This window comes from Monodon monoceros, unplaced genomic scaffold (assembly GCF_005190385.1).
Source record: "Monodon monoceros isolate NGI ecotype Baffin Bay Population unplaced genomic scaffold, NGI_Narwhal_1 Super_Scaffold_22, whole genome shotgun sequence".
NCBI classification, from domain to species: Eukaryota; Metazoa; Chordata; class Mammalia; order Artiodactyla; family Monodontidae; genus Monodon; species Monodon monoceros.
This window is the reverse complement of record NW_021703779.1, coordinates 61,406,252-61,434,039: the sequence shown is the minus strand read 5'-3', so window position 1 is coordinate 61,434,039 and position 27,788 is coordinate 61,406,252. Positions and strand designations below refer to the sequence as shown.

The 27,788-nt window shown below is 36.0% G+C and overlaps 1 protein-coding gene across 1 annotated transcript; it reads left to right on the top strand.

Moving 5' to 3' along the window:
* Window positions 1-10,730: 10,730 nt before the first annotated feature.
* On the top strand, window positions 10,731-13,332 carry NAP1L2 (nucleosome assembly protein 1 like 2). Its single transcript, XM_029240752.1, has one exon. The coding sequence runs from the start codon at window positions 11,130-11,132 to the stop codon at window positions 12,516-12,518; it is 1,389 nt and encodes a 462-aa protein (XP_029096585.1). The 5' UTR covers window positions 10,731-11,129; the 3' UTR covers window positions 12,519-13,332.
* Window positions 13,333-27,788: the final 14,456 nt, after the last annotated feature.

Sequence of the window (27,788 nt, the reverse complement as noted above, 5' to 3'; positions counted from 1 at the left end):
GTCATCTGTGAAAAGTAACAGCTTTTTCCCATTTATAACAATCATACCATTTATTACCTTTCACTGCTTATTGCAGTGCCTAAGATCTCCATTGCAATAATGAATTAATGCAGTGATGATGGACATTTCTTCTTTGTGCCGAAATCTAAAGGGAATTTATTAAATATTTCCCAATTAAATTTCTGTCATCTGTACGATTTTTGAATATGTTCTTCTATTAATGGAATCCTCTTCTATTCCAAATTTTCTGAGATTAAAAAAATTATACATCTGTATTGAATTTTATCAAATATATTTTCTCTGTATTTTTTTCCTTCTATGTGATTTACAATGATTTTTGAAGATTAAAGAAATCTTGCATTTTTGGACTGAATACTAGTGAGTTATGAAATATAGTATTTTTCATATATCCCTGCAAGTTATTAGCTTTTATTTTGTAGAATTTTTGGATCTTGCATCTATATAGGCTTGTAATATTCTTTTCTTGTAGTAACTGAGTCATGTCTTCATATCACAGTTATGCTGGTTTTCTAAAACAAGCTGGGAACTGTTTGATATTACATATTCCCTGAAAGATTTTGTATAAAGTTATTAAATAAAGATCTTCTTCTTTAAATATTTGGAAGAATTAACTAGTTAAGCCATCTGTATTTGAAATAATTTTTATGAGATAAAGTACAAAAAAGAATTCAATTTCTTCAAAGAATGTTCAGATTACTATTTTTTCTTTTGTTATTTTTTCCAATAATGCCATCCATTTAATCTTAGATATATATATATATATATATATATATATATATAGTTTCATACAGCTATTCATAATATTTTATTTTCAATAAGAGTAGACTCATAAGGTGTTCATTTTTTCATATGTGATTTTGGTAATGTGTATCTACTTTTTCTTTCATCTATCTCTTCAATAAACAAAATTGGCTTTGCTTATTGTCTCTATTATGGGTCTGTTTCTATTTTATTTATTTCTTTTATTATTCTTTTATTCTAAATGTTTGGATTTGTTTTGTTTTTTTTTCCCCTAGCTTCTGAGATGAAAGTTTATGTGACAGGCAGAAAAATGTCCCCATTAAAGATGTCCAAATCCTAATTCTGGGATCCTGTGAGTATGTTGTCTTACATGGCAAAAGATACTTTGCAAAAATTATTAAGTTAAAGATCTTGAGATGGTAATGTTAAGTTACATTATCCAGATGAGCCCCATGTAATCATAAAAGCACTTTTAAGATGGAGGAAGAGGGCCAGAGTCAGAAAAGATGAGAAAATAGAAGGAGAGATCAGAGTGATGCGATAGCTGGTTTTGAAGATAGAGGAAGGTGCCATAAGCTAAGGAATGCAGGCAGTATGTAGAAGATATAAGGGATAAGAAAACAAAGTCTCCGCTGAAGCACTCAGAAAGAATGCAATCCTGATGAGACCTTGACTTTAGCCCAGTGAAACCCATTTCAGATTTCTGATGACCAGAATAACAAACATAATTTTGTCTTGTTTTAGGTCACTAGTTTTGTGGTCACTTGCTATGATAGCAATGAAAAACTAATGTGATTTTAATACTATCAGTTTAATAGAAAGTAATATGTTTCTAAAAACTAAAACTAATGGTATATATTTTTAACAGAAAACTAATAATATTTTGGTACCTGGAAGAGAGGTGCTGCTGTAACAAATAATTACAAATGTAGAAGTGACTTTGGAATTAGAGTCTGGAAGACTTTTGAGAAGCATGTTTTAAAAAAAGTCTAGATTGCCTTGAATAGAGTATTAGTAGAAATACAGATGTTAATGACTGCTAAAACTCAGAAAAAGTGGAGCATGGTAGAGAAAAATATATCATCTTAGATATACCTGAATCATCATGAACAGACTGTTTCTAGAAATATGAACTTTAAGGCACTGCTGGTAAACACTCAGATGGAGATGAGCAACATGTTATGGAAATTGGAGGCAAAGAATTTCATATTATATAGTGGCAGAAACTTATCTGAATTGTGTTCTGAAGTTATTCTTTTTGTAAAAAGAACTTGTAAATGATGATTTGGATTTTAGCTGGTGATATCTACAGGTAAAGTGATGAAGCTTCAGCATGATTCTTCTTGCTGCTTACAGTAAGTGCAAGAAAAAAGAAATATACTGAGGGAAAAACTGTTAATTAAAAGAACAAGATGAAGTTAGGAACCAATAACAGGAAGAAACCTGGAAAATTTACAAATATGTGGAAATAAACACTCTTACAAAGCAATAGCCAAGAAAGAAATCAAAAGGGAAATTAGGGCTTCCCTGGTGGTGCAGTGGTTGGGAGTCCACCTGCCAATGCAGGGGACACGGGTTCGTGCCCCAGTCAGAGAGGATCCCACGTGCCACAGAGCAGCTGGGCCCATGAGCCATGGTCACTGAGCCTGCACGTCCGGAGCCTGTGCTCCGCAATGGGAGAGGCCACAACAGTGAGAGGCCCACGTACCGCAAAAAAAAAAAAAAAAAAAAAAAAAAGGGGGAAATTAGAAAACACAGTGACAAATGATTATAAGAACACAGCATATCAAAATTATGAGATGCAGCAAAAGCAGCTCTAAGAGGGAAACATATTGCTGTACATGCTTAAATTTAAAAAGAAGAATGATTTCAAATAAATAACCTAAGTTTTCTCCTCAAGGAACTAGAAACAGAAGAACAAACAAAATCTAAAACTAGAAGAAGAAAGGAGCAGAGCTAAACAAAATAAAGAATATGAAAACAGAGAAAATCAAAGAAAGCAAAAGTTGATTCTTTGAAAATATCAATAATACTGACAAACTTTAAGCTAGACTGACAAAGAACAAAAGGAAGAAGATGCAAATAACTAAAATCAGAAGTAAAAATGGGAAGGGATGATTCAAGATGGTGTTGATGAAAATATTCAAAGGGATGATTCAAGATGGTGTTGATGAAAATATTCAAAAAACAATCTATAATAGGAATAAAGAGTTTTATTTGAGCCAAACTGAGGATTACATCCCAGAAGACAGGGTCTCAGATAACTCTGAGGAACTTCTCTGGAGGAGCATGGTTTTAGGCACAGTTTTATATCTTGTCAGAACAAAGAACATTAAACAAGTCAAGAATACATTCCTTCAAGTTTTTTAAAAAATAACACAAACCCACAACAGATCCGCACCTACACAATGAGTCAGCATGGCCTTGGCACCTGGGAAGGGAGTCTTATCATTGAAAGGGTACCAGCATTGGCATCCCAGGAAGGGAAACATTTAATCTTTATTTTTAACATGGACATTCTTTACTTCTGGTCAATGCCCCCTTTTCTTTAATAATTAAAGCAGATGTACAATGTATGTTTGATAGGCCACACACAGGCTGTTTTAGTTAGCATAAAATTCAAGTTAACTCATATATAAGCCAAAACAACTTCCCCATACCTCAGTATGTGAAAAAATTTTTATCAGTGATGAAGTAGGAAGATCCTGAACTTGTCTCCTACCATGGACATAGTGAATCTACAGCTACATATGGAAAAATTTTCTCTGGAAAAGACCTAAAAACTAGCTAACTCCTTCACTTCAGACAAATGAGAAAAAAAGCCACATTAAAGTGGATAAGAGAGGCTGAGACACAGTCTCACCATAAACTCCACCCCTGGTGTGGTGACCCATTATTGGGAGGGAACTAACAGATCCAGAGCTTCTCCCTGAGGCACAAAAAGCTTGTACCCACATCAGGCACCTCAAATTTTAAAACCTGCACCTGAGAAATAAGCCCTCAAAACATCTAGCTTTGAAATCCAATGGAGCTCATGTTCATGAGATATAAAGGGCTTTAGCAAGCTGAGAAATGGCTCTTAAAGGCTTATGAGTGGACTCACCCCAGGACCCAGCACAAAAGCAGCCACTTGAAAAGTGCCCAGACTTTATGTGAAAGAGATTCATTTGCTTATCATAAAGCATTGGCTGAAGGGCAGGCGCCTACTGGGATACTCTCCAGGAACAGAGGCTTGTATGTGCCATTTTCATGCTCTCCCTCTGCCTTCCTAAAGTCAGTGGGCACCATCTTTTCTTTTCTTTCTTTCTTTCTTTTTTTTTTATTTTTACTTTAGACCATCTTTGTTATTGTTGTTCTCAGCAGGCACCATCTTTGTGCAGTCCCTCTATTGCACTTCAGAGCACCTGTAGCTCCCTGATGGGAGTTTTACACACGTCTGGTACCCTGATTTTTACTGTTGGTGTCCAGGGAACACCACTTGATTGCAAGTCTTTAGAGGACAGGGAAGTTTGTGTTTCTGTTTCCCCTGGGAAACAGGAAAGAATCTAGATTTTGTGGAACATAAAGCTTATATAATCTGGGATGAGGGAACTCTTTGAGAAAAATTCTATAAATTTATCATAACCAGACAGAGCTTTAGAAGGGACCTGTGCAAGTGAAGCGCCCTGAATTTGAGTTTGTGGTAAATCCTCCCATCATTATTAATCCATTCCAGACTTGTTCTTCCTTTCCATTGATTTCTCATTATAAATTTACTGGAGGACAAAATGTAACAGAGCTTTGGCTATTGTTATTCGATACCCTATTTTCACCAACTATGAGGCAGTCAATTGTGTAAAGAAGCAGCTGTGAACTTGGTAGAAACTCTAAGAGATAAAATTCTTATCAATGTACACCTGTCTCTGAACAAAATTGGCACTAGATGAGATTGTCACTAGATGGCACTAGTATGTGTGTGTGTGTGTGTGTGTGTATATATATATATATATATATATATATTTCCAGCCTTAAAAAGGAATGAAGTTTTGATACATACTACAACGTGCATGAAACTTGAACTCATTATGCTAAGTGAAATAAGCCACATACAAAAGGACAAATATTGTGTGGTTCCACTTATACGAGGTAACTTAAAATAGACAAATTCAAGGAGACACAAAGTGTAATAGAGGTTATCAGAAGCTGGGGGAAATGAGGAATGGAGAGTTAAACCTAAGGGGTACAGAGTTTCAGTTTGGGATGATTAGGTTCTGGAAATGAATACTGATGATGGTTGTACAACATTGTGAATGTACTTAATGCAACTGAATTGTACACTTATAAAATGGTTAAAATTGTAAATTTTATGTTATGTATATTTTAGCACAATAAAAATTCAATTACAGGGCTTCCCTGGTGGCGCAGTGGTTGAGAGTCCGCCTGCCGATGCCGGGGACACGGGTTCGTGCCCCGGTCTGGGAGGATCCCACGTGCCGCGGAGCGGCTGGGCCCGTGAGCCATGGCCGCTGGGCCTGCGCGTCCGGAGCCTGGGCTCCGCAATGGGAGAGGCCACAACAGTGAGAGACCCACGTACCGCAAAAAAAAAAAAAAAAAAAATTCAATTACAGTAACTTTTACAATAAATTAATCATAAAAGAATATATAGGGTTACATTTAACAAAGGAAGTACAAGATTTGTTTACTGAAGATTACAAAACATTGCTGAGAGTAATTAGAGAAGTCAAATAAATGGAGAGAATTTCCCTGTTCATGGGTTGGAAGACTCAGTCTTGTTAGGATACCCAATTCTTCCCAAATTGATCTATAGATTCAAGGCAATCCCAATCAGAATTCCAGGCTTTTTTTTTTGATAAATTAACAAGCTGATACTAAAATTTATATGGAAATGCAAAAGACTCAGAATAGCCAAAACTCTTTTGGAAAAAGAAGAAAAACAATGGAAGACTTTCACTTCCGAATAAAGAAATTAATATAATGCTACATAATCAAGACTGTGGTACTGGCATAAGGATAGACATATAGATTGATGAAACTGAATTGAAAATCCAGAAACAAATCCTTATATTCATGGTTGTGGTGAGTTTGAGGATTTGGAGACTGATCAAGGAAAAGACAAGGAGACAGGGTGATGGTAGTATTGTACAACAAGCTTTATTGAGTGGTGTCTGGACCAGGGTTGCATGAAAGGGTAAGTTTCTCACAGCAGAAGACCCTATACAGACTTTTCAATGGGCCATAACCCAGAGGGTGAAGAGGGTAAGGGAATTCCTGGGAGAGAGGTAAATCAAAGAGGGGGCTTAAGTGTCTAGGCGCTGTCCTTCAGCAGAAAGGTGGGCAGTCTTTGGATCAGAGAGCTCCAAAGGGCCAGTTTAGGATCTTTTATAGCTACAGAGTTTATCTCTAGCTAGCAAATGTTGGGTGCAGTTTTGTAGGGTAACAGACAAGCTCTAAATGACCAAAAATATGCTTATTTAGGTATAATTAAAGCAGTTAGATGTGTGAGAATTTGAGTTTGGTTCTGAAGGGCTTTGAGCTAAGGGTCCTAGCCTGCTATGATGAATAAACAATGTAGGGGCTGATATACAGGGGTCATCTTTGGTCCATTTATATAACAATGGTCAACTGATTTGTGATAAAAGTACCAAGGCAATTTATTGAGGAAAAGATAGCTTTTTAAACAAATGGTGGTGGAACAAATAGATATCCATATGCAGAAAGCTAAACCAGGGCCTTGAACTCACACCATCTGCAAAAATTAACTCAAAATGGATCACAGACCTAAATACAAGAGCTAAAACTATAAAACCTTTAGAAGAAAATATAGGAGAAAATCTAGGACCTTGAGTTAGGCAGAGATTTTTTTAGTTATGACACCAAAACACAGTCCATTAAAAAATGACAAATTGGATCTCATCAAAATTCAAAACTCTTGCTCTTCAAAAACACCATCTTAAGTAGGTGTAAAAGTATGTGCAGCATACTGGTGGAAAATATTGCAAAACACGTATCAGATAAAGGACTTGTATGGAGAAAATGCATAGAACTCTTATACCTCAATAATAAAAAGATAATCATACCAATAAAAATGGGTAAAAGATTTGAAGATGTTATATCAAAATATATGTGAATGGCTAATATGCACATGAAAAAATAATCATTAGGGAAATGCAAATTAAACCACAACAGGATACCTTTTCATACTCACCACAATGGCTAAAATAAAAAACAAAGACTTGCACACAAATGTTCATGGTAGCATAATTCATAGCAGTCAAAGTTGGAAACAGCCTATATGTCTATCAGTTGGTGAAAAAGTAAACTTAGTGTGGTATATCCATGCACTTAATTCCTATTAAGCAATAAAAAGGAACCAACTATGGATACATGCTATGACATGAATCTCAAAATCTTTATTCTCAGGGTAAGAAGCCAGACACACAAGACTACATATTGTATGATTCCACTTATATGAAATATTCAGAAAGATAAAGCTATAAAGACAGAGAGTGTATTAACATTGCCTATAATGGAAGTAGGAAGTATAATGGAAATTAACAGTAAATGTTCATGAACTATCATATTGGGATGATAAACATGTTCTGAAATTGATCCATGGTGGTGGTTGTACAACTTGGTAAGTTTAAGATCATTGAATTATGCACTTGAAAAGGGTGCATTACATGATATACAAAATATGACCCAATGAGGTTATTTTAAAAATAAAGCTGACATGAACATTTTTAATACCAATTTGTTGGTAGCAATATCTGAGAGTTCCAGTTTCTCTACATACTTGTCAAAGTTTGGAATACTCAGTTTTTTAAAAATTATAGGCATTTCAATTCTCTTTATGTAGTAATCATTTATTTTGTATATATATGTGTGTTATACATATTTTACCTATTTTTGCTTAGTGCTCATTTTACTTATTGTTTATGTTTTTGTTTGTTGGTTTGTTGTTTTCAGCATTTTATGGTAAAATATACATAACATAAAATTTACTATTTTAACCATTTTTAGTTATACAGTTCAGTGGCATTAAGTACATTCACATTACTGTGCAACTATCATCACCATCCAGAATGTTTTCATTTTTCTGAACTAAAACTCTGTACCCATTAAATAAAAATGCCCATTTTCACCTGCCCCTAGGCTCTGGCAACCACCATTCTACCTTCTGTCTCTATGAATTTGACTAGTCTATGTACCTCATATAAGTGGAATTATACAGTATTTGTCTTTTTGTGTCTGGATCATTTCACTTAGCATAATGTCTTCCAGGTTAATAATCCATGTTGTAGCATGTGTCAGAGTTTCATTCTTTTCAAAGGCTGAATAATATTCCATTGTATAAAAATACTACATTTTGTTTATTCCTCTGTCAAGGGACATGTAAATTGTTTCTAACTTTTGGCTATTGTGAAAAATGCTGCTACGAACATTGGTGGAAAAATATCTGAGACCCTGCTTTCAATTCTTTAGGGTATATACCCAGAAGTGGAATTGCTGGATCATATGGTAGTTCTGTGTATTTTTTTTTGAGGATCCGACATACTGCATTCCACAGCTGCTGCACCATTTTATCTTCCTCAGCAATACACAAAGTTTCCAATTTCTCCAAATCTTTGCTGACACGTTATTTTTTGTTTTCATTATTTTATTATTTTCATAATAGCTAGCCTATTGGATGTGAGGTAGTATCTTATTGTTTTTTCAATTTGCATTTCCCTAATTAATGATGTTGAGCATTTTTTCATGTGTCATTTGTATCTCTTCTTTGTAGAAATGTCTATCCAAGACTCTTGCCAATTTTTTTTTTTTTTTTTTTTTGCAGTACACGGGCCTCTCACTCCTGTGGCCTCTCCCGCTGTGGAGCACAGGCTCCGGACACGCAGGCTCAGTGGCCATGGCTCATGGGCCCAGCCGCTCCACGGCATGTGGGATCTTCCCAGACCGGGGCACGAACCCGTGTCCCCTGCATCGGCAGGCGGACTCTCAACCACTGCGCCACCAGGGAAGCCCTCTTGCCAATTTTTTAATTGAGTTATTTGGGTTTTTGTTGTTGTTGAGTTGTAGGAGTCCTTAATATATTCTCTATGTTAATCCTCTATGAGATATATGACTTGTAAGTATTTTCTCCCATTCCCTGGGTTGCCTTTTAACTCTTTTGATAGTATCCTTTGATACACAAATGTTTCTAATTTGAAGTCCAATTTATCTATTTTTTTTCTTTCATTGTCTATGCTTTTGGTTTCATATACTTTTGTTTCATGTAATGAAATCACACCATTCCCTTTGTGGTTTCTGTGGCTGCATGTATGACTATGAAGGACTCTTCAATCTTAAAATTAGATGAACATACTTTCTCTTTGCCTTTTAATAGTTTAGTTTACATAGTATATTTAAATAAGTGGATTTTCTTCTAAAATTACATTTTTAGAAACTAAGAACATTGGAATATGTTAATGAGAGGAAAAATTTATGAGCCTATCCCAGTTTTACTTTAAAAAAACCTCTAGCCTAAACACAACACTTATATAAACAGGTCAGAAAGAAAAGGACCGAAATGTTCACATTAGTTCTCTCAGGGTTGTGAGATTAGTAGTGATTTCAGCTATGCTCTAAAAATTTCCTTATTTTCCAAAATTTAAAAAATAAGCATATACTGTATTTATTATCAGAAAACTACAAGGAATGTTGCTACTACAGAACCAGAAAAAGAAAACCGGAAATGCAGGACTCTTAACTATAGAACTACCCAGATTGATACATGAGCCTGAAAATTGAATTTTGTAAATAATGTAATGATAAACAGTACAGAGAGATTAAGTAAAAAGAAAAATTTACCTACATACTGAGAGAATCTGTAAAGAAATACAACAATATGTAAACAGTGTTTATCTCTGTGATAGTAGCACGATAGAAATTAGTGTTCAAATTGGAAAAGACAGTCAAACATTTTTAATTGTTCAATTAATAAATAATCAGCATTGGAAATATGGACAAAGTAAACATCACCAATGATTTCTACCCAAAGGAAAATTTTAAATGATTGCATAGTATTCCATCCTATGAACACTCTAACATATATCTAACCATGTCTTTAATGCTGAGATTTAGATTATTTCCGATAACATTTGTCAAGTAAATGTTAAGATTTAAATATATATATATATATTAATTTACATTTGAGCATTTCTTTGAAAAATTCCCAATGGCTTTAAACCCAGCATCAAGAAAGAGGAAGAGGCAAGTCAGTATTAGGACTGGGTTACTGACTATAAGCTAGACAACTGGTTTATAGTCTTGTGTGTTCACTTGCTATATAGTGGGATGCAGCATTTTGGCTCTTCATCACAGGCCCTCTTTAACCCAACCTCCATCTAACCATCTAAACTCCATCCTGTCCCCACTCCCTACCCCAGGAAACGGTAAGGAGGATTTTCCAATCTCAAATTATTGCTCACTTATCATACAGCTTGTGGAAAGTACAGAAAACCAGAATATAGAATATTTAAATCACTGGCAGTTACACCACCCTGAGACCAGCATTTGCTAAATTTTTTAGTGTTTTCCCTTCTAACCTCTTTTTATAAGTCCCCCCCCCCTCCTTCCCAGAGCCCAGGGCTAAAATCAAAGGGACAGATTTAGGATGGGTGAATGCCTTGTCTAACATTTTAGTTACTACTTTCTCTTAACTCTTTTGAAATTATAAAAATATAATACTAGTTGAAAACTGAAAGGATAAACTAATAAAACCTGGTTTCTAGAAAACTTGGGTGGTGGTGTGGGACGAGTGGGAGGTGGATGAATCAGCCATATTAGAGAACCTGGGAAAGTGAGCAGAGTTAGAAACTTGATAAATCTATTAATTTATTGGCTCATAGTTTGTCAATCACGTCAGCCCAGCAAATGAAATTAGAATAGAGTCGTGGGGGAGGGAGGGTGTGACGCAGCAAGCTATTTGCAACAAGAAAATCTAGCCGAGAGACAGCTGCGTAATCATATTGCGGCACCGTTTTTACTTGCAGCAGCTGCTGCTTGCGGAGGACATCAGCCCGCTGCGGCTCTCTGCAGTCTCTGGCCTGCTCCTGCAGGACCGGTCACTGCGGCCATTGCTACTCTCTGCACCCCAGCCCGGCCACCGCTGCCTCTGTCCGGTTCTCACAGCCTCAGCACCGTGTTCATCCTGGCAGCAGCCTCGACAGTCGCTCCCGCCTCCCAACGCAGTCCGACCACTACCGCACGTTCCACCTCTGCCCCAGCCACCGCCGCTTCTTCTGATATTCCGGTGAGTCTTTCCTTGCGGAGGTCAGGTCTCCTGATCTTGGCGGTAGCCACCTTAGGCGTGTGAGGTCCTTTGAAAAATGGCCGAGTCAGCCGACCACAAGGAACTGTTAGAATCCAGTCAAGAAGAGGCTGGTGATAAGGTAATGATGGAGGGGCCCAGGGAACAGCCGGAGCGCGGTGAAGATGCCGCCGCTGGGCCTGGAGATGATGGGGAGCGCGGTGAAGAAGCCGCCGCGGGGCCTGGGGAAGAAGGGGGAAGAGGTGAAGAGGCTGCTGCTGGGTCCGGGGATGGCGGGGAAAAAGGTGAAGATGCTGATGAGGACTCAGACCCAGACCGTCCAAAAGGACTTATCGGTTATCTTTTAGATACAGACTTTGTTGAAAGTCTACCTGTGAAAGTTAAATACCGTGTGTTAGCCCTCAAAAAGCTTCAAACTAGAGTGGCCAATCTAGAATCCAAATTCCTAAGGGAATTTCATGGTATTGAAAGAAAGTTTGCTGAAATGTATCAACCTTTATTGGAAAAAAGACGTCAGATAATCAATGCAATCTATGAACCTACAAAAGAGGAATGTGAATATAAATCAGACTTTGAGGACTATGATGATGAGATGTATGATGAGGAAGAGATGTGTGGTATTGAGCAGGGTCTGCTACATGACTACATAGATGAGGATGACGGTTGTGAAGAAGATTATTATGATTATGCTATTGAAGAGGATGATGATGATGATGACGACGACAATGATGACGACGACACCGAGGCAGCTGGAGATGAGAATAAAGAAGAGGATCCTAAAGGAATTCCTGATTTTTGGCTGACTGTCTTAAAAAACGTTGACATACTCACTCCTTTGATTAAGAAATATGATGAGCCTATTCTGAAGCTCCTGTCAGATATTAAAGTGAAGCTTTCAGATCCTGGTGAACCTCTCAGTTTCACGCTAGAATTTCACTTCAAACCAAATGAATATTTCAAAAATGAGCTGTTGACAAAGACCTATGTGCTGAAGTCAAGGCTAGCATATTATGATCCCCATCCCTATAGGGGAACCGCGATTGAGTATTGCATAGGCTGTAAAATAGATTGGAATGAAGGAAAGAATGTCACTTTGAAAACAGTCAAGAAAAAGCAGAAACACCGGATCTGGGGAACAATCCGAACTGTGACTGAAGATTTCCCCAAGGATTCATTCTTCAGTTTCTTTACTCAAGGAATCAACTCAAAGGGAAAGGATGGAAATGATGATTTTCTACTTGGTCACAATTTACGTACTTACATAATCCCAAGATCAGTATTATTTTTCTCAGGTGATGCACTTGAATCTCAGCAGGAGGGGGTAGTTAGGGAAGTTAATGATGAAATTTATGACAAAATTATTTATGATAATTGGATGGCTGCAATTGAGGAAGTTAAAGCCTGTTGCAAAAATCTTGAAGCAATAGTAGAAGACATTGATCGCTAAAGCAGAGTGTACATGGCCCTGAAATTAATTGCCCTAGATCTAGTTACTCAAGTTATAAGAAGTTAATTACATTCTTGTGTTCTTAATTTTTCTTGTAGTGTCAGTTAAAATGTATGTCTCAGAAATATGAGAAGTTCAAATACTAATTCATTTGACCTTGCATTTTAGTAGTAGAATATCTTCAAGAAAGTATTTACTGTGGTAAATGATTTAAGACATATTAATATAATGTGTAGTTTAATCCTTCTGAAGTCCTTTTGTCATGTAGGTATTAATCTGTAGCTGTGAATATTATCAGAAATGCTAAATGAGATCAATATTTATTCCAAAAGAAAATCTTGGGGAACCAACCCAAGGTTCTTTTCCTGTTGTTTGTTTCTTGCATTTGTGTTTTCTTAGGACTTTAGCTAGTGGGTTTAATTTTATTGTGCCTGCTTCAATTTGCAATAAAAATGCAATAGAATTTAAAACTTGAATGCTTAAGAAAAAGCCTGTATATAGTTAAGAATTTCAGGCAAAACCACATTTATTGTTAATAACAGCTTGTTCATAAGTTCTTGTATTTTATGTGACCATGATAAATAATGAAACTTAGTCATATTGAGGTTATCAGTGAAGTGTTGATCACAGTATTCTCCAAAGATTGCCACATATTGCTCTGTGTAATTGTGTAAACTGTAATTACAGTGTATAATTTCTTTTTTCCTATAGTACTTAATCATTCATTGAAAGTGATCACTTTATCATTCTGAAAATATTTTTCATGTTCCTTCACCACAAAATAAAATGAATAAAAATTTCAGTGATTTATGTTATAAAAGTGATCTTTTTTATTGTAAAAGTAATGTTTATTGGAGTACCGAAAACCATATACCCATTCTCCAAAGATAAGCATTGCTTATGTTTTGATTAATTTTCTACTCTTCTTTTTCTGTGTGTTTATATATGCCTGCAAATTTACTAAAACTCTGCTTAGAGGGGCAAAGAAAGTGTATCTTTTTTTATTGTTTACAACTGAATTAGTCTTAATCGTGAGTCCACCTCCACCTCCCAGGGCTGCAGGGAAACAAAAATCTCAATTTTAATCAATCCAGTAAATTCATTGCCATTTAATAATTAAAACACTCCAAAAATAACAGGCTCATGTGTGTTAGTCTATATTTCAGATTTACCTACTCTTCCACAAGGTCATCTGGATGTATAGGGGCTTATATTGCTTTATGACATTGGTTGGGGGTGCACTGACTGGGGACAATGGGATGTGGTTGGTCAGAGAGCTGACTTTGTCCCAGAGCTGATTTTGCCTTCCTCAAGTGTGGAAACCCAGAAATGTGGCTGCCCCCTTTGGCAAACTCTGTGAAGGACACATCTATCCCTCTGGGATAACAGCAAACTTCCTTTTTTTTTTTTTTTTTTTTTTTTGCGGTATGCGGGCCTCTCACTGTTGTGGCCTCTCCCGTTGCGGAGCACAGGCTCCAGACTTGCAGGCTCAGCGGCCATGGCTCACGGGCCCAGCTGCTCCACAGCATGTGGGATCTTCCCAGACCGGTGCACGAACCCGTGTCCCCTGCATCGGCAGGCGGACTCTCAACCACTGCGCCACCAGGGAAGCCCAACAGCAAACTTCTTAATCTCTTCCATGCCATGTGAGAGCTGAGAGTGGCTAGGAAGTGCTAACTCTATCTCGTTATTGCTGCCTATCCACTCTTCCATCCCAGGTGGTTGTGATGTGATCCCACAGAATTATAAAATGAAAATGGAACAAAATCTCCTCTGCTCGTGACTTATTCTTCCACTATTGAACATACCTCTTCCTTCGGATTTTGGCTCAAAGACGTAAGTTTATAACATTGCCTGCATTTCTTACCACTGTCTCATCTCTACAATCAACTGGGGAGGAAGGTATGGGATTTTTTCTCTCCTTTTCCTGTCTGGAAAGGACCTTCCTCTAATATCGTATCTTTCTCCCAGGGTTAGGGGTAGATGCTCACTTGCTTTTCTCTGGGGTTGCAATAGTTGACAGGATATTGGGAAACAGACAACTTACGATTATAGGGGAACCTAAATCAGGAAACATTTACAGTGTATACTTGATAAATGTAGACTTTTTCACACTTTTCACCACCATTAATCTTGACCTCTATTAAATACCTGACTCCCTCTAAACCCCTCCCACACACAAAAATTGGGCCCCTTTTAATAGTGGTTGCTGTTACTATGCATTAAAAAGTCAGGAACATGGGTGTATCTTTCTTGCTACTTCAGGGAGGAATATCAGACGTTTTGAAGTCCCTCCTGTCCCTTTATCTTGCCTTCATGAAATAGAGCAGTAAAGCTGCTTCTGGGCTTTCTGTAAGGGCAGGCCAGTCCCATTTGCTGTATCTGTTATGTCAGTGGCCTCCAGCCAAAGACCACCAGGGACATACCAGTAGTTGAACAAGTTGGGTTTATTCATCATTGCTGTGACAGAGAACCGTTGTATGTTATCAGTAAGTGGGTGTTAGAAAACATACTTCAGGATTTGGGCTTTGGTTGCATGATTTGGTATATGGTCTAAGGAAGTGGGGGTATTGGTAGCTCAATAAATCTTATCTATAGGGGGGAGAAAATAGAACAAAGATAAGGCAGTACTTGATAAAGAGGTTTAGCTACTCATTTTAGCTAGAATGACAAGGGTGTTTGGTATTTTGTGGATGTCAAAGTGACCTTGTTTTTGTCTGTGCTTAGACAAAATTAAGAGACCTTGCTTTGTCTCATTTTATTGTGGTCCCAGAGTAACCTTTTCTGAGGTTGGTATTCTGTGAGTTGGTTTATCTACACTAGAATAACATGGCCTAGTTGTGTGTACCAGGCCAGCTTCCTGATGTCAGGGACTGCTTTTTATATTTCTCTTTCATCTCTTCTCAGGAATGCAGTTTGATACTATAATCACTCCCATAGCTTGTGGTGGGATGGAGGTTCATTTGATTTGGGTTTAGCCTAGTGTAGAGGTCCTTTAGGCCTTGAGGATAGGCCATCAGCTTTTGCCCACATGCCAGAGAGATCTGTATTAGGGTTTAGGGCTCAAGTGTAACTAAAAATAGAATTTTACCTTAATTCTTTTTGTAACTATTCTTAAAAAGTATGTCATTAATATGGTCCTAGAGGGATTGTTGAGCTGGCTGTTGGGCATTGTTAGAATTTTGGTATTCTGAGGGAAAATACTGAAATACATAAATACAACAAAATTTCACTTTGGGTTACATAATAATTTATAGTGTAAATTATAGTATTTAGTATTATATATCATATGGCAGAGTGGTTAGTCTTTGAAGCCAGGCTGCTTGGATTCAAATTAGTTGGGTGACCTTGTGCAAGTTACTTTATGTGTCTCAGTTTTCATACCTGTAAAAATATGGTAATAATTGTACAATTACCTCATAGATTATTATGAAGATTTAACTGGTTTATGTAAAGTTCTTGAAATATACATGGCACATAATAAGTGCTATATAGGTATGTCTATCTTTATTATTTTTATTATCAAGTTTATATCTTAAACACTCAAAGCTGGTATACAGTAAGGGTGCAGTAAATTCTTATTAAATTATTAATAATTGTCCCCCTAATTTGTTTCTAATTTACAAAAAGTGAAATCATATACTTTGCATTTTAATAACAGAATCTCCAAGACTTCTCCAAGTATTAAGGAGGGCTAAGTGGCAAGTTTACCAGCAATACTTACGTTAGTGGCAAGCCTGGTTAATGAAGAAGAAAATAAAGTGACTCTGACTCTGGTGTTCCATACTGCTGAGTGCATTCATTAGCCTTGTAGCTGTGTACACCAGGCTCAATGCTCATCACAGGCCATTTTGTTCACTGGCCAATAAATGCGTCATTAAATTAAAATATTTGGAAAACAGAAATAAATACAGAAGATGAAAATCACATGAAATTATATATCATTCATAAGTATATAACAGATTTGATTGTTCAGTTACCACACAGCTATGTGCAGCATGTAGCTAACTATTTGAAAGCAGATAATCTTTTAAAAAGGAATATAAATTACAGCTTTATATGGAACACTTTAACATGTGTGAATGTGTCTTCACTCCCAGCCTCCTTCAAAGCTGCTTATGGCACCTGACCCCTGTGTGCCTCAGCCAGAATTGCCTTTCTTTTTACAGGCCACAGGTACTCTTACACATAGAATATGGTTTCATAAAGCACCGGAACCTGAACACTATTCATCCACTCCTTTTGACCAGCGTGCTTGCACAAAGGCCAAAGAGGAGACTTACACTAGGGGCTTCCATGATGATTCAACCCTATCTCTCCTCCCACCCTGCCATCCATGTATGCTCGTACATGCCCTAGGAAAGAAGTTTTATCAGGGCTGGGGTCCTTTATGACCCCTAGTTGTAATTCACTGCCTCTGTAAAATAGAGAATTCGTGTATTGATTTAAACCTCATACAAAAGGTTCTGCATTCCAATGGAGTGTATCACTGGGCCATGAGAAAAAAAGCTTTCCCAGTAGTCTTATTTGCTAAGATTGGTGCTGAAATAAAAACTTCCCAAGGCAACTTCATGAAAATGGTAAAAAATGATTATTTTTATTAAATTTTCTATTTCACACTTAACATGCTCTCAGACTCTCTCTCTCTCTCTTTTTCTCTCTCTCTCTCTCTCTCTCTCTCTCACACACACACACACACACACACACACACACACACACACACACACACACACTGGATGATCCAGGATGAGAGGAAGCTCATGGTCAGAGAGATTGACAGCAGGTGGAACCAATATGGAGTGCTTTATCATTTGTTATTTCTCCATCAGCTATCAAGGTGAAAGGAGGTAATAAAAATTGATATTGTGTGCATGCTTACATCTGTGCGTAAATATACATGTTTTAATGCAAAATATGCTAGTAACAAGTGGAAATGATACTTAGACAATAATCTTTGTTGTCCAAAATGCCAGGAATCCTATGGATAAGGAAAGAGCGAGTGGTTTTCGATGAGTTTTCCTCACTATGATGAGGTATGTTTCTCTTTACAACTTAGAGGAATTGAAAAGGTGCTTTTACTTGCTGAGACCCATATTATGCAATTTCAGACATTTACATTTCTTGGTCAAGTATTAAACTTACATACTCTTACTGTATGGTGTTTGCAGAACACTCCAGCATTAAAGTCCTCAGTAGTGTTTGGGTAAGAGTGGTTATCTCAGTTTTTCAGTTGAGAAATCTGAGATCTGATCTCATCGCTTGCGCTCTTTTCATCGCATCATGCTGCCTTCAGTGAAACTGAATGATGCTGCTAGTTTACTTATGTTAAAATATCTCTACCCATATTAAAGCTGCTTGGTACTAGTACTGGAATAGATATTAACCTAAGTTCCTTTGTCAGATTTGTTACTTGATTGACTTAGAGTATATGGTAACAGCTAGGCTGAAGGTTTTTAAGAAAACTTCCTAATGCAGCTTAGCAATGTAAAAGTATTACAGGAATTAAATCTCATTTCCTCTTAAATATTCTATAATTTACACTTTGGTAATGTGACCTAATTCTCACTTAGTCATAGATTTAATTTAAATTTATTGCTTTTTTGAAAACTCATTTTTTAAAAAAATCTGGGTTCTTGTCCCTATTGTGAAACTTGTGTATGATGTGACCTGGGTCAAACTAATAAATTCCACTTGTCAGCAGTTTCCTTATCTGTGCAATGGAGATAATTAGTAGTGTCTAGGTCATAAGACTGTTTTGATAACTCATTGCGATAAAGACTGTCAAGTACTTAGCACAATGCCTGGCACATAACAAGCCCTAAAACATTAGGTTATTATTATTATAATCATCATCATCACTTCTTAGGATTCTTAGGATCACATTATAATATAATCGGCTTTGTACATAATAGGGACTTAAATTATAGCTACTCTTTTATAGCTTTATATCCCTGAGGTAATCACAAACAGAAGAGGATTTAAGGTGATTAAATGCCTTTTTTTCTCTTTTTATTTGAAATAATTATAGACTCACAGGCAGGTGCAAAAATAGAACATAAAATCATGTGAACCCTGTAAGCTTATGCTTTTTGCCAGATTTTGGGGTTTTTCAGCTTTTATTTACTTGAATATTTTTTCAGCGCCACACTCCTGCTCCTTTCTTTCTGGGACCCAGATGACGTACATGTTAGATCTTTTATTATTGTCACAAGTGTTGTGGCTTTGCTCATTTTTTTCAGTCTATTTTCTTTTTGTTCAGACTGGGTCAATTCTATTTGTCTGTGTTCGAGCTCACTGATTCTTTCCTGCCATTTGCATTCTGCAGTTGAACCCAGCCAGTGAGTTTTTAATTTTGGTTGTTTTATTTTTTCAATGTTATTATCTCTATTTGATTCATTGTTATAACTTCTATTTCTTTGCTGAGATTTTCTATTATTCATTTGTTTCAGTAGTGTTCATAACTGCTTCTTGAAGCATTTAATTATGGCTGCTTTATTAAAATCCTTTTCATATAATTCCAACATGTGAGTGATGTTGGTGTTGGCATCTGTTGATTGGTTTTGCTCATTCGGGTTGTGATCTTCTGGTTCTTGATATGTTGAGTGATTTTTGATTATATCTTGGACATTGTTAGTATTATAAGACACTGGGTCCTATTTAAATCTTATAAAATATCAGGCTGTCACCCTGGTTAGGTTTAATGTGCAAGTGTTTTTGTTTTTGATGACCTTGACAGTTTTGAGGAGAATCAGTCAGGTACTTTGTAGAATGCTCCTCAATTCAGATTTGTTTGATGTTTCTCTCATACTTAGACTAGGTTTATGGATTTTGGGGAGGAAGACTATAAGAGGTGAAGTGCCTTTCTCATCACATCGTATTGATGAAAAGTGCCATCAAAATGATATAACTGACGATGTTAACCTTGATCACCTGACTAAGATAGTGTTTGCTAGGTTTCTCCACTGTGAAGTTACACTCCCTCTCCCCCTCCACTTTCCATAATGTTACTCTTTGGAAGCAAGTTAATAAACATAGTCTACACTTAAGTGTTGGGGATTTATGCTACATCAGGAGTATCTAGATAAACTATTTAGAATTCTTCTTTGCAAGAGAATATCTCTTCTTCCATTTATGTATATATGTATGTATGTATGTTTTCATAGACATGTATTTTATGGCTTGGGTTATAATCTAATAGTACATTATTTCCTTTGTTACACAGATTATTCCAGCTTTGGCCATTTGTAGCTCTTTGAGTTGGTTCCTATGTCTCTAGGCATACCCACATTTTTGTATGTACCTGGCATTACAAGATGCTACAGACTAATTTTGTATATTCCTATTTCAGTCCTAGAATCAGCCATTTCTACAAGGATACCTTATTCCTTTTATTGGAGAATGGTGTCAGAAATCAAGATCTTAGCACTTGGTGGGTTCAGTGCTACTGGGATGTCATTGCTTCTACACCTTTTCAGTAAACAGAGCTAGGAAATTTACGTATATATGCTAACCTTTGTATACACATGTCTCTATAATTATTTCTGTTACTATCCATCAGTATCTATATTAAACTAAACATGCCTTCATATTGATTTCTCTGACCCTAATCTGTTACCACATGGATCATTCTAGACCCATCCCCTTGCTTCTCTGTAACCTCTCACTCCAACAGTGAAAAATCTGATTCTCACCATCCACTATCTATTTACTTATTTGCTTAATCCCATTATAAATGTTTCAGAATTGTTAACCCATATCCCCAAGAGAAACAACTTAACCAATTACAGTATATTGCTTATGTACAGTCTCAGAAATAATATTTCAATAAAAACTATTCATGTAATTTGAGCAATCTGTGTGCAATCCAAAGTTATGTCATGGGTTTTCCAGAACTTGAGTGTATATTTGTAAAACTGGTACTTCTATCTTTTCCAAATCACAATCCATTTATATGTTTTACCTTTAGATAGTTTATTCATTCATTCAGACTTAGGATGTGTCTACTGTGTTCTTAGTGTGATCTTATATATAACGAGGAATGAAATTGTATTTCTGTCATTAGGAACTCATAGATAAAGGAATTAAAGGGACTGATCTATGGAGTGCAAATCCCAAGAATCTCATAGGTACTGGGAAATCTAAAATGTGAAAAACAAAATACAGGGAGTAGAATCTGATAGTCATTGAGAGTACTACTGTCATTGATTTTATTTGGGGGGGATAAGATTGTCCTTGGGGCATCTAAACTATAGGAGATTTTTAAAGAATTTATAGCCTATTTTTTGTATTAATAGACTATTTTTAGAACAGTTGAAGATATACATTAAAATTGAGCAGATAGTATAGGAAGTTCCCATATTACCCCCCCACACACACACAGTTTCCTCTATTTTTTTATATTGGTAAAGTATACATAATATAAAATTTATAATTTTAACCACTTTAAGTGTGCAGTTCAGTGATATTAAGTACATTCACATTATTGTGAGACAATCACAACCATTCATTCCAGAGCCTTTTATCTTCCCAAGCTGAAACTCTGTATTCATTATACAATAACTCCCCATTCCTCCAGCCCCCAGCCTCTGGAAGCTACCATTTTACTATCTGTATCCATGAATTTGACTACTCCAAGTAACTCGTATGAGTGGAATCATACAATATTTGTCCTTTTGTGTCTGAATTATTTCACTTAGCACAGTGTCTTCAAGAATCATCCATATTGTAGCATATATTAGAGTTTCCTTCTTTTAAAAGGCTGAATAATATTAGATTGTACATGTAAAATACATTTTGTTTATCTATTCAACCATCGATAGACATTTGTTTTTTCCCCCCACCATTTGGCTATTGTGAGTAATGCTGCTATGAACATGGGTGTACAAATATGTTTGAGACCCTGCTTTTGGGTATATATCCAGAAGTGGAATTGCTGGATTATATGATAATTCAATGTTTAATTTTTTGAGGACCTGCCATACTGTTTTCCACTATGGCTGTGCCATTTTACAAGGGTTCAAATTGCTCCACATCTTTGCCAATACATACTATCTTCTGTGGTTTTCTTCAATAACAGACATCATATTGGATGTAAAGGGGTATTTCATTGTGGTTTTGATGTGAATTTCCCCAGTGATTAGTGATGTTGAGCATCTTTACTTGTGCTTCATGGCCTTTTGTATATCTTCTTTGTAGAAATGTCTGTTCAAGTCCTTTATCCATTTTCGAATTGGCTTTTTTTGGTTGTTGTTGAATCATAAAAATTCTTTGTATATTCTGTATGTTAATGCCTTATCAGATATATTATTTGCAAATATTTTCTTCCATCCTAGGGTTGCCTTTTAGCTCTGTTGATAGTATCCTTGATGCAAAAAACTTTTTGATTTTGATGAAATCCAATTTATATTTTCTTTTGTTGCCTGTACTTTTGGTGTCATATCCAAAAAATCATTACCAATGCCAATGTCATGGTGCTTTGCCCCTATGTTTTCTTCTAAGAGTTTTATGGTTGCAACTCTTACATTTAGGTGTTTGATCCATTTTGTGTCAATTTTTGTATATGGTGGAAGGTAAGGGTCCAAATTCATTCTTTTGCATGTGGATATCCAATTTTTACAACACCATTTGTTGAAGACTCTCCTTTCCCCATTGAATTATTTTAGCAACCTTGTCAAAAATCATTTGACCATATATGCGAGGATGTATTTCTGGAGAGTCTGTTCTATTCCATTGGTCCATTCTATTCTTATAGTAGGTCTGTCTTTATGCCATTTGCACACCGTTTTGATTAGTGTAGCCTTGTAGTAAGTTTTTTTTTTTACATCTTTATTGTAGTATAATTGCTTTACAATGTTGTGTTAGTTTCTGCTTTATAACAGAGTGAATCAGTTACACATATACATATGTTCCTATATCTCTTCTCTCTTGCATCTCCCTCCCTCCCACCCTCCCTGTCCCACCCCTCTAGGTGGTCACAATTTTGATAACAGGAAATATGAATCATCCAACAGTGTTCTTCCTTTTCAAGATTGCTTGGGCTATTCAAGGTCCCTTGAGATTCCATATGAATTTTAGGATGGATTTTTCTATTTTCAGAAAGTTATAATTGGGATTTTTTTTTTTTTTTGTGGTATGCGGGCCTCTCACTGTTGTGGCCTCTCCCGTTGTGGAGCACAGGCTCTGGACGCGCAGGCTCAGCGGCCATGGCTCATGGGCCCAGCCGCTCTGTGGCATGTGGGATCTTTCCGGACTGGGGCACGAACCCGTGTCCCCTGCATTGGCAGGTGGACTCTCAACCACTGCGCCACCAGGGAAGCCCTATAATTGGGATTTTGATAGGGATTGCATTAAATTTGTAGATTGCTTTGGGTAGTATTGACATCTTAACAATATTGATTCTTCCAATCCATGAATATGGGATGTCCTTATGTTTATTTCTGTCTTTCAGCAATATTTCATAGTTTACAGTGTCCAAATCTCTCACCTCCTTGGTTAGGTTTATTCTTAAATATTTTATTCTTTTTGATGCTATTATAAATGGAGTTATGGAATGCTCTCTTAACTTTTCTTTTGATTTCTTCATTGCTAGTGCATGAAAATGTAACTGTTTTGTGTATTGATTTTGTATCCTGGAACTTTGCTGAATTTGATTATTAGTTCTAACAAAATTGTGGAATTTTTTTTTTTTTTTGCGGTACGCGGGCCTCTCACTGTTGTGGCCTCTCCCGTTGCGGAGCACAGGCTCCAGATGTGCAGGCCCAGCGGCCATGACTCACGGGCCCAGCTTCTCTGAGGCATGTGGGATCTTCCCGGACCGGGGCACGAACCTGTGTCCCCTGCATCGGCAGGCGGACTCTCAACCACTGCGCCACCAGGGAAGCCCAAAATTGTGGAATCTTTAGGGGTTTCTGCAAATATGATCGTGTCATCTGTAAACAGAGGTGATTTTACTTCTTTCTAATTTGAATGCCATTTTGTTTTCATTTTCTTGCCTAATTGAACTGAATAAAACTTTCAATAATATGTTGAATTGAAGAGGTGAAAGTGAGCATCCTTATCTTGTTCCTGATGTTAAAAGAAAAGCTTTCAGTCTTCCAACACTATGATGTTTGCTGTGGGCTTTTCATTATACCCATAATATATATTCCAGTAATTGCTTTCTATTCCTAGTTTGTTGAGTGTTTTTTTTGTAACATGAAAGTGTATTGAATTTTGTCAAATGCTTTTTCTTTATAAATTGAGATCATGTGGGTTTTTTCCTCATTCTGTTAGTGTAGTGTATAACACTGATTATTTTCATATGTTGAACCATCCTGGTGTGAAAAATTAATGAACAGAAACCTAAATTAAATAGATTCGGGAGACCAGAAGGGGCGTTCTCATGCCTTGTGACAATAACTGAGTTCAACAGGAAGAAGAAAGACTCCTTTTTTTTTTCTGGCAAGGTGTCAGACAATGAAAAGCCATGGACTCTTTGTTTACTGTAGCCCTCCCAACCTTCTTTTTTCTCCTTATTAAAGCCTTCTCCTTTCCTTGCCGTGTGTGGACTTGCATGTGGCTCACCATGGTTGCAGATGCTGAATTGCAATTCTCTGCTGATCCTGAATAAATCCATATTTCCTGGAGAAATATCTGGTAGTCTGTTTCAGGCCAACACTTGCGTTTTGAGGAATAAATCCCACTGGGTCATGGTATATAATCCTTTTAACATTGCTGAATTCACTTTGCTAGTACTTTGTTGAGGCTTTTTGCGTCAATATTTATTAGGGATAATGGTCTGTAGTTTTCTCTTCTTGTAGTGTTTTTGTCTTTCTTTGGTATCAGAGTAAAGATGTCCTGCTAAAATGAGTTAGTAAGTGTTTCCTCCTCTTCAATATTTTAGCAGAGTTTGAGAAGGATTGGTATTATTTTTTTAAATGTTTGGTAGAATTCACCAGTGAAGATATCTGGTCCTAGACTTTTCTTCATTGGGAAGATTTTGATTACTGATTCAATCTCCTTTCTGGTTATAGGTCTATTCATATTTTCTAGTACTTCATGATTTAGTCTTTGTATGTTATATAGCCCTAAGCGTTTGTCCATTTCATCTGGGTTATCTAATTGGTTGATGTATCATTGCTCATAGAATTCTCTTATAATCTTGTTAATTTCTATAAAATTGGTAGTCAAAAGTCCTCTCTTTCATTTTTGTTATAATTTTAGTAATGTGAGTATTGTCTCTCTTTTTTCTTATTAAACCTACCTGAAGTTTTGTCAATTTTATTGATTTTTTTTAAAGTGCAACTTTTGGTTTCATTGATTTTCTCTGTCGTTTTTTCCTTCAGTACTTTATCTCTGCACTAATCTTTATTTCCTTCTACTAGTTTTAGTTAGTTCTTTTTCAAATTCCTTTAGATGTAATGTTAAGTTATTGATTTGAGATAGCTCTTCTTTTTGTAAAGTAAGCATTTAAAGCAATAAATTCCCTCTTAGCACTGCTTTTATCCATCCCATAAATTTTGGAATGTCTTTTCATTTTCATTTGTCTCAAGATATTTTCTAATTTCCCTTATGATTTCTTCTTTGACCCATTTTTTACAGAATATATTGTTTAATATCCACATATTTGTGTATTTCCCTTTTCATTCTCCTATTGGTTTTATTTTTTGTTTCATTCTGTTGTGATTGGAAAAGATAGTTTGTGTGATTTCTATCTTTTTAAATTTACTAAGACTTGTTTTGTGCCCTTACAAAATGATCTATACTAGAGACTCTTCCATGTGCACTTAAGAAAAAGTATGTTCTGCTTCTTGTTGGGTGAAGTGTTCTATATAAGCTTATTACATGCAATTGGTTTATAGTGTTGTTCAAGTCCTCTATTTCTTTATTAATCTTCTGTCTGGTGTTATTATTGAAGGTAGGGTTTTAAGACGATTCCTACTATTACTATAGAACTATCTATTTCTTCAATGACACCACTGTCATTTATTTATGAGTTCTGGTTATATATATGTTTGTTTTATCTTCATGGTGAATTGACCCTTTTATTGATATATAAGACCCTTCCTTTTGTGTCTCTTGAAACATTTTTTAAATTAATGTCTCTTTTATCTGATATTAATATAGGTACCCTGCTTTCTTTTAGTTATTATATGCATGGAATATTTTTTAGACTATTTTACTTTCAACCTAAGTATGTCTTTAGATATAAAAAGAGTCTTTACAGTCAGTATATAGTGGGATCATTTTTTTTATATCCATTCTGCCAAACTGTGCTTCTTTCATTGAGGAGTTTAATCCATTTACATGAAATAATTACTGTTAGGAAAATGTCATACTTTTTTGTCTCTAACTTTCTCCCTTACCACCTTATTTTGTTTTTAGTTGTATAAGTCCTCATGTATTTTGGATATTAATCCCTTACCAGATGTATGGTTTGCAAATACTGTCTTCCATTCAGTAGGTTGTATTTTCACTCAGTTGATTGTTTCCTTTGTTGTGCACAGGTTTTTTGGTTTGATGCAATCCCATTTGTTGATTTTTGCTTTTGCCTGTGCTTGTGGTATCATATCCTGTGGCAAAGAAATCACTTCCAAGACGAATGTCAAAAAGCTTTTCTCCTATGTTTTCTTCAATGAGTTTTACAGTTCCTGGTTTTCTGTTTAAGTCTTTAATCCATTTCGAGTTGTATTTTGTGTATCATGTAAGGTAGGGTTCCAATACAATTTTTCTCCAAGTAGATATCAGTTTTCCCAACGTTGTTGAAGAAACTAGTCTTTCTATATTGTGTATTTTTGGGATCCTTTGTTGAAGATCAGTTGACTATATCTGTGGGTTTATTTCTGTGCTTTCTATTCTGTTTCATTGGTCTGTATGTCTGTTTTTATTCCAGTACACACTGTCTTAACTACTGTGGCTTTGTAGCATATTTTGAAATGAAGAAGTGTGATACGTCCAGCCTTGTTTTCCTTGTTCAAAATTGCTTTAGCTATTTAGGGTCTTTTTTGGTTCCATATGAATCATAGGTGAAAAACCTCCCAACAAAGAAAAGTCCAAGACCAGATGGCTTCACTTGTGAATTCTAACAAACATTTAAATAATTAATGCCAATCCTTCTCAAATTATCCCAGAAATTGAAAATGAGGGAACATTTTCAAGCTCATTTTACAAGGCTAGCATTGCCCTGACACCAAAGCCAGACAAAGACATTACAAGAAAGTAAAACTACAGACCAATAACTGTGATGAACATAGATGTACAAATCCTCAACAGAGTACTAGCAAACCAAATTCAGTAGCACATTAAAAGGATCACACACCACAGTCAAGTAGGATTTATCTCTGGGATGCAAGGAGGGTTCAACATAAGGAAATCAGTTAATACAATACACAACATTAACAAAATGAAGGATAAAAATCACATGATATCTCAACAAATGCAGAAAAAGTATTTGGCAAAATTCAATATCCATTCATAATAAAAACTCTCAACAAACTGGGTATAGAGAAAAAGTATCTCAACATAATAAAAGCCATATATAACAAGCCCACAGCTAATATCAAACTCAACAGGGAAAAACTTAAAAGTTTTTCCTCTGAGATCTGGTACAAGGAAAGAGTGCTCCTTTTCTCATCACTCCTATTCAAAATAGTATTGGAAGTTCTAGCCCAAGCAATTAGACAAGAAAAAGAAAGAAAAGGCAACCAAATTGCAAAGGAGGAAGTAAAAATTATGTTTGCAGATGATGTGATTTTATGTAGAAAACCCTAGACTCCACAAAAAAATTGATAAAACTAATAAAATGTTTAGCAAAGTTGAAGATGCAAAATTAACATAAAATTGGTTGTGTTTCTATGCACTAATAAGAAACTTTCTGAAAAGGAAATTGAGACAACAATCTCATTTACAGTAGCACCAAAAGGAATAAAATACTTAGAAATAAACTTAACAAAGGAGGAGAAAATGTGTATGCTGAAAATTATAAAACAGTACTGAAAGTAATTAAAGAAGACACAAAGAAATGGAAATACATCCTGTGTTCATGGAATGGAAGACTTAATATTGTTTAAGTGTCTATACAACCCAAAGCAATCTACAGATTCAGTATAATCCCCATCAAAATCTCAATGGCATTTTTTACAGAAATTGTTACCTGTAGCTTTATCTCATATTTTAAAGATGGGCAATATCCATTATCCAACTTTGTTCTTTTTCAGCATTGTGTTGTCTATTTTGTCATTTCATATCAATATTAGAATAAGTTTGTCAATATCCACAATATAACTTGCTGGG